This window comes from Phalaenopsis equestris, unplaced genomic scaffold (assembly GCF_001263595.1).
Source record: "Phalaenopsis equestris unplaced genomic scaffold, ASM126359v1 Scaffold204378, whole genome shotgun sequence".
NCBI classification, from domain to species: domain Eukaryota; kingdom Viridiplantae; phylum Streptophyta; class Magnoliopsida; order Asparagales; family Orchidaceae; genus Phalaenopsis; species Phalaenopsis equestris.
Window position 1 is genome coordinate 12,254 of NW_018223938.1, and position 7,628 is coordinate 19,881.

The 7,628-nt window shown below is 35.4% G+C and overlaps 1 protein-coding gene across 1 annotated transcript in view; it reads left to right on the forward strand.

Annotated features, from left to right (window-relative positions):
• Positions 1-4,849: 4,849 nt before the first annotated feature.
• The window catches only part of LOC110036256 (eukaryotic translation initiation factor 2 subunit alpha homolog), a 17,036-nt gene continuing 14,257 nt past the window's right edge, over positions 4,850-7,628 (forward strand). The window contains exons 1-4 of the mRNA XM_020740659.1: positions 4,850-5,426; positions 5,523-5,609; positions 5,708-5,854; positions 5,977-6,081. Of these exons, the coding sequence (XP_020596318.1) occupies positions 4,983-5,426; positions 5,523-5,609; positions 5,708-5,854; positions 5,977-6,081 (783 nt within the window). The 5' untranslated portion in view covers positions 4,850-4,982. The remainder of the gene's footprint in view (positions 5,427-5,522; positions 5,610-5,707; positions 5,855-5,976; positions 6,082-7,628) is intronic.

Sequence of the window (7,628 nt, forward strand, 5' to 3'; positions counted from 1 at the left end):
AATTGGTCATATAGAAAGTGAATTTGAGTTTAGGATTGAAATTGGGACCAAATTGATGGACATTTGAGGTGAATTTAGGACATTTGAGGTTTTAAAGGCAATTTTATGTGAATTTATGGAAATTGGGTCTTTAAAGGCAATTTGGGGGTTTTGGTCAGAAATAATCAAATTGGTCAAATTGGGTCATGTGGTAGTTAAAAAAAATGAAATTGAGAATATTTGGAAGGTTTTGGGAAATTTTTAGATTTTTTTGGAATTTTTTAAATTTTAGGCTAAGGAGGGGCATTTTGGTAATTTGACAATTTTTTTGGTGATTTTGGGTAATTTGGAAGTATTCAAAAGGTTAGAAATGATTTTTGAAAAAATTTGGGTATTTTGGGTAAATTTGGGAATTTTGGCCAAATTTAGGGTTTCAAGGGTACTTAGGTAATTTGGGGCAGTGGGTTTAGGGGATTATCTACATGAGTCTCCCAAAGGATTAATATATCTAAGTCAGAAATTTTGGGTTTAGGGTCGTAAGTGACTGTGGGTGAGGTGAGTGTAGTGAGTGTAGTTAGTGCCTTAGCTCTAGACAAACACCCAGGATCAACTCTAAGGTCGAACAGTTCTATGGGAACTCTCCTTGAGCTCTCCCATAGTGACCACACCTACTAAGTGCTAGAGGTTAGAATCATTATGTGGAACTTCAAGTTGAGTAAAGAGAAGTTTGGAATTTCTAATGGTGAAAGTTCCTTTTCTAGTTTTCTAGGAATAGTCAACAGGAAAGTCCTATGGCTAGACCCTAGGCTACTAGAGAGGAAAAACTAGACCTCAACCAAAAGTGAGGTCAACAACAGAAAATGTGCAAGAAGCTTCAACAAGTCAAGAACCACTTATCCCCTGTGAGACAAATTTGTTTGCAATGTCGGATAGTCTCACTCAAGTATATTTTTGAAATTCCATGCATTTACACATTATTTTAAATAAAATATGTTTCTGAGTGTTAATTTGATGTTTATCTTAAAAAACAGAAATATTTTACACTACAGCCATCACGAACTTACACCGACATGTTGATGTAGTCTATTGATGAACTCTAATCTTTAAATTTCTTTAAATTGATGTATTAGATAATCAAATTATATTGAAATTCTTAAAATACTTTAAATTTTGTAAATTTGTTCTCGCAGTGTTTGGTTTTATTCTGACAATATTTTGGTTGTATTGTGACAATTATTATAGTGGAATTGTCACTATTTTCTTGTATTATTAAAATAATTGGTCACGGTAAGAGAATATTTTCCTGTGTGATTGAGGTAATATATTGGTGTGCGGTTAGATTGAATTATTCAACGGTAATAAAAGAATATTCTCCCATAATATTGGAATATTTCCCATGTGATTGAGGTAATATTCTGGTTTCAATCCGACTTTATTACGAGAGAAAGTATATAATGTCGCGGTCGGATTGGAATATTCCACTGTGATTGAAGCATTATTGGAATATTACAGAAACAGTTTGTTCTAAATAAATAAAAATTTTATGAAATATCTAAATAATTTTGAATCAAAAAAAGTTTTCAAAAAGTACAAAACAATTTGGTTATAAGGTGAATGAAAATCGTATTTATAGAATTTAAAACGGTGGAATATTAAACAAAACTCATAATAAGGTTAATGAAAATCGTATTTATAGAAATTAAACAAAACTCATAGCAATCATAAATAATTTTGTTATAAATATTTGCATTTTACATGATTTATAATGATTCATGTACACTATTTTTTTATTAAATACTGCATGAAAATGCCTTAAAACATGAGAGTTTTTGGTTGAGTAGTGCAACATAAAAAAAAAATATAAGCATCCCTACTTAAAAGGAAGCATATCAAAATAGAATAACGCCAAACTCTTGAAATCTATAAAATTTAAGAATCAAAAGTGTCGTTCGAGCCAATTAACATTGGAACTTCACTGAATTAGTTAGTATACCAATTCTGATTAGACCTGCTCCAACCTGATCGAAATTGCAACACTAATGCTTGGGTTACAAAAACTGTGGTCTCCAATCCAAGGGTACACTCTCAAAATAAATAATAAATACACATAGACACACACATATACATAAGAATTATATTCACTTAAGAGACATAGTTAATGAATAGAGATCATGGGCAAACTCTGCCCTAAATTTTGGCATATCCGCCTGTAAATCTTCTTTTTCACTCCAGTCACTTTGGTGAGCTTGAACTAACTTTTCTATAAATTTTCATACAAACATGCCACAATCAATACTATTATTTTGTACAAGGACTCCACTTACGAGTGATAGTGACCATTTGACCAGCTTGGCCCTGAACTCCTTTCTGCAATCTTTTACAAACAATTTGATTTGGCAAGTTTTCATGTGGAAGTGATTAGTGCATTGAGAAATATGAATAAGAATGAGATGTTCTATCAAGAATACTTACAACGTCATAGCACACGGATTTGTGCATCTTGTTGGTAATGAATCGTATAACTTCCATTTTCTATTTCTCAAATCCGCAACCAACAGTATCCAGTGGTCATTGTGAATAATATGAAATAATATGATGTCAGCATTTTTTACCTCAACTTTTGTGATATGTCTAACCAACGAAGAGATTTGGCCACGTCTACGCATCTGCATTACATCATACAAAGATGTTACTGGTCAGAATATGAATTTAATAATTAAGTAGAATTTGTGTACTTACCCAATAATAATTTCAATACTACTCTGCAGTCCTGACATTATCTCTTGTATATTTAAGACTCCTGCATTTATTGTATTGAGTGCTCTTTGGAATTCCCTGAACCATTTCTCCTCAGCTCTAAGTAGCTCAATGATTACTTCAAGGCTTTGATTGAATTCACCTTTTGCTGGCTCTTGGGTGATGTTGCTTGAGAGAAACAATCCCACATCATATGACACTAGTGATTGTGGTTTGGCTTGAGCTTTTTGGTGCAGGAATGTGGTGCCGGAATGCCCTTTCCGGAGTGGATAATCCTTCATCAGGATTCACCAGCAAATAATGTTAGTCCTCTTTTAAATCCAAAAATTTATCATGAACCTACAATTTAATTAAGAATTATAGGATGTTAAAAAATAATAGCATAACACATGAATACAACATTGACTTAAATCACTTACTTGTGTTGGACTGAACCTCTTGAAGGCTATGTCAAGTTTCGAAAAATTCTAACTTACATCCGTTGGCCACCTCAACATTCTGGGTTTGGCCTCAGGATGAACAGGAGTGAACAAATTTGTATGCTCGTAAAACCAGAGCTGTGTAAAAGTAATGTCATATGATGCTTTGTACATAATGAATGAATTTTATGAAGCTCATATAATACACTTAGCCTTAGGAAATAAAGAAAACCATTTATATATCCCAAAGAGCGATTTCACCTTATTTTAATGGCTACTGTATTGATTTGCTCTATGAGGAAATCACATAACGCTGCAGGCCAATTAAATGAGTTGAATGTTTGTAAGTCTCAGCAAATGTGTAACGTTCCTTGGGAACACTAATGTTACTAGAAGGGAAAAATAAGTTTGATAACAAACACTTTAAAAACAATTCATCAAAAGGTGTAGAACACTCCCCACTTGAAACATTCAAAATCTTATTCTTAATGTGGCCTGCATCCACACTGGAAGACGAAGATTTTTTCTACTCTAGCACTTCTCCTCTGTTCGACATGCCTATCAACAGGGCAATCTCATTAGAGCTTATTCTGAGATCTTTTCCGCCCATTCTGAATATCATTCACTCATATTGCCAACACTTTAATATTTGTAGAGTCAGCACATTGTCTTTCAGATAAGAAGGTAGATCAAAAAATTGTTCAACATTCAATGGTCTCAAGCTATTCCTTCTCTCCTCTGATAAGCCAAGCTTGACCTTATCAAAAACATCTCTTATAATGTATGGACGACAACTACAACTAAAGGACCTTGGGTTCACAAACCTGAAAAAAAAATTATACAAAAAATATAGCCAAATAGCTATCTATAAATCATTAACACGAATAGAACAACAAAAATACACCTCAACAACATTAAAGAGATGAATATGCTATTCAAGTTTTATTAAGGTGCTCTTTTAGTGTTCTTGTAGTGTTACTGAAACATTATTATGATTTTATCATGATTTTATTATGATATTATTATAGTTTTTTATGGTATTATTATAGCGTAAATGTTATTATGATATTATTATGGTGTTATTATAATATTATTATGGTGTTGGTGTTATTATAATATTATTTTGGTGTTATTTTGGTAATATTTCAGTATTATTAAGGTTTTATTACAATTTTATTAAAAAAAGTATTGAAATATGACCATACTACAATGCTAGATTTTGAGAGCAACTACAAAAAGAAAAAAAATCACCTTGATGCGCTTTCATGACTGTTGAGCTCTTTGGTGAATCTATCTCTTTTCCTTCCTTCTTTTGCTCTGTAGTTTCTATCGTCTCCGACACTTCGGTCTCTTCGGTGGGCTGGTCAGCTTCCATTTTTGTGTGAATAGGGGAGTTGAACGGGACAAATGATGATTCCAAATGCAAATCCTAGCACGCAGCGAGCAGAGGAGGGGGATAGAGGAATATGAAGTAAACAGCCCGGGAGTCGGCTTACCTTACCAATGCAATTTTATTTTTAGTAGTTTAAATTCCGCCTGATTGGAAGTTCGGGCAGGGCTGGCGTGATTAAATAGGATTGCATTTTCATGTGGTGATACGCTCTGGCCCCGTAGTTAAAAGAGTTTTTTTATTTTTTTATTTTTATTTTTATTTATAAAGAGTGAGACCCACACTTACATGTGATAATTGATTGGAGCCCGGACGATCTCTACGTCCGGGACTGAATAAGCGCTCCTAAATCCGTCGCCAGACAAGTCGTTAGCTCTTACAATCATTAAAAACCCTAGCTACGCAAACCTGCGGTGCGGCGGCGATCTCTGCTCGCGATGGCGACGACGAACTCCCCTAATCTTGAGTGCCGGATGTATGAGCCCCGATTTCCGGAGGTCGATACTGCGGTGATGATTCAGGTCAAGAGCATCGCAGAGATGGGTGCCTACGTCTCTCTTCTAGAATACAACAACATCGAGGGTATGATCCCCTTTAATGAGCTCTCTCGCCGCCGCATCCGTAGCGTCAACTCCCTCATCCGCGTTGGCCGACAGGAGCCTGCCATGGTCGTCCGTGTCGACCGCGACAAGGGCTACATCGATCTCAGTAAGCGCCGAGTCTCCGAGGAGGACATCCATGCATGTGAGGAGCGCTACAACAAGAGCAAGTTAGTACACTCCATCATGCGCCATGTCTCCGAAACCGTCGGCGTTGATCTCGAAGATCTTTACATCCACATCGGTTGGCCGCTCTACCGCAAGTTCGGTCACGCCTTCGAGGTCTTCTTTGACGGATTCCACCATTCTTCCGCTTCAATTTTTTTTTTTTTAGAATGTAAGATATGATATTTTGTTTGCTTATTTTTGCCGTGGCAGGCGTTTAAGCTTATTGTCACGGATCCCGATTCGGTTCTGGAATCGCTCACTAAGGAAGAAAAGGAAGTTGGGTCGGATGGGATAGAGGTGATGCTGACGTCCATGAAGAGTTGATTGTATTATTTAAAAGATAGGTCTTTTGCTTATGGTGTTTTTCTGCTTTTGTTACTGAAAAATTTTTTCAGGTGACGAAGGTGGTACCCGCTTTGACTGAGGAGTTGAAGGATGCCCTTGTGAAGAATATCAGAAGGAGGATGACTCCACAGCCACTGAAGATTCGTGCTGATATTGAGATGAAGTGTTTTCAGTTTGATGGTGTTCTGCACATAAAGGTGGACTCTTTTCCCTATTATTATTTCTTAGTCATGAATTGACGTCTTGTTTTAGTTCTTCAGTCAAATGGATATGTTTCATTCTTCTGACCTGTTTAAAAAGTTGTTTGCTTTATTTGCAGGAAGCTATGAAGAAGGCGGAAGCCGCTGGGAATGATGATTGTCTTGTTAAGATTAAGCTTGTCGCACCTCCTCTTTATGTGCTTACCACACAAACGTTGGACAAGGTTGGTGATTAAGGTGGTTAATTTGTGTACACATGTTAGTTTTGTATATTTCATTTTTTATGGATTCTGAAATCAAGTAATGGATGTTGCAATTTGACTCAATATTGATCTGAATCCGATTTAATTAGAACTTGGCACATCTAACCCATTTATTGTATGGATGATTCAATTTTTAGATGAATATGACTCATTATTTCTAAATATGAGCTTTTTAACCTAATTAATGCAACCAAACTCGCCTAACCCGAACATAAATGGTAATTGAGCAATTTTAGGTTTTCAGTTAACCTAAGATTGACATGAAGAATAATGAGGTTAAGAACATCGACTCAAACTCGATACAAATAGTTATCACCACATGAGCTTGAATTTTTTTTAGTCTGGTTTAGGTCTTTTTTTGACCGTCGTATTTTCAAGGTTGTTTGGTTGCAACATTTAGATATATGACTTAGCGAAATATGCCAAATAGGTTTTTAAGCCACATTAGTTCTACTATGCTCTTAAATGCTCTTTTCTTTTCCCTTGTTAGTAAATTTTGGGAGAAGTATGGTATAAGAGAGTTGTGCTACTTTTCCTCACTATGTATTTTATTCTCTATTTAAATTCTAAATATTGAAAATATTTGCCAAAAATTTTAGTAGAATTTAATCAAACTTAAAATTTATCATATTGAACAAATTTTTAAACCCAAGATTTAATAGATTTGAATGTACAACATTTACTAGTCCTATTTGAGTTAAGTCATTGTATCCAAATTATTCCTTATAGGGGAAGGGACTTCGACCTTTAAAATAACAACAACAACAACAACAACAACAAAGCCTTAATCCCACTACGTGGGGTCGGCTACATGAATCCTTTTTCTCCATTGCGTCCTATTTAGTGTCATATTTTCATTTAGTTCTAGTAAATTAAGATCATTTTTAATACAATAAGCCCAAGTCTTCCTAGGTCTACCTCTGCCTTTCTTAACACAAGTCGAATTTAAATCTACTCTCCTAATCGGACCATTAGATGGTCGACGTTTAATGTGACCAAACCATCTAAGACGACTTTCTCTAATTTTGTCTGTCACAGGAGCTACACCAACCCTATCACGAATATATTCATTCCGCATTTTGTCTCTAAGTGTAAAGCCACTCATCCACCTAATCATTCTCATCTCGGCAACACTTAACTTATTATTATGCTTCTCTTTTAAAGGCCAACATTCAGCGCCATAGAGCATTGCAGGTCTCACCACCATCTTATAAAATTTTCCTTTCAGTCTTAGCGGTACTTTTCTATCACACAAAAAACCCGAAGCATTCCTTCACTTCAACCAACCAACTTGAATTCTACTATTAACATCCCCATCTATATCACCATCGCTTTGGACAACGGACCCAAGATATCTAAATCGTTCACACCTTTTAATAATTTGATCACCCAAAGTCACACTTCTGTCACTAGAGCTATTACTACTAAAATTACATTCCATGTATTCAGTTTTAGTTCTACTTAAACGAAGGCCTTTAGACTCCAATGGAGACCTCCATAATTCAAGA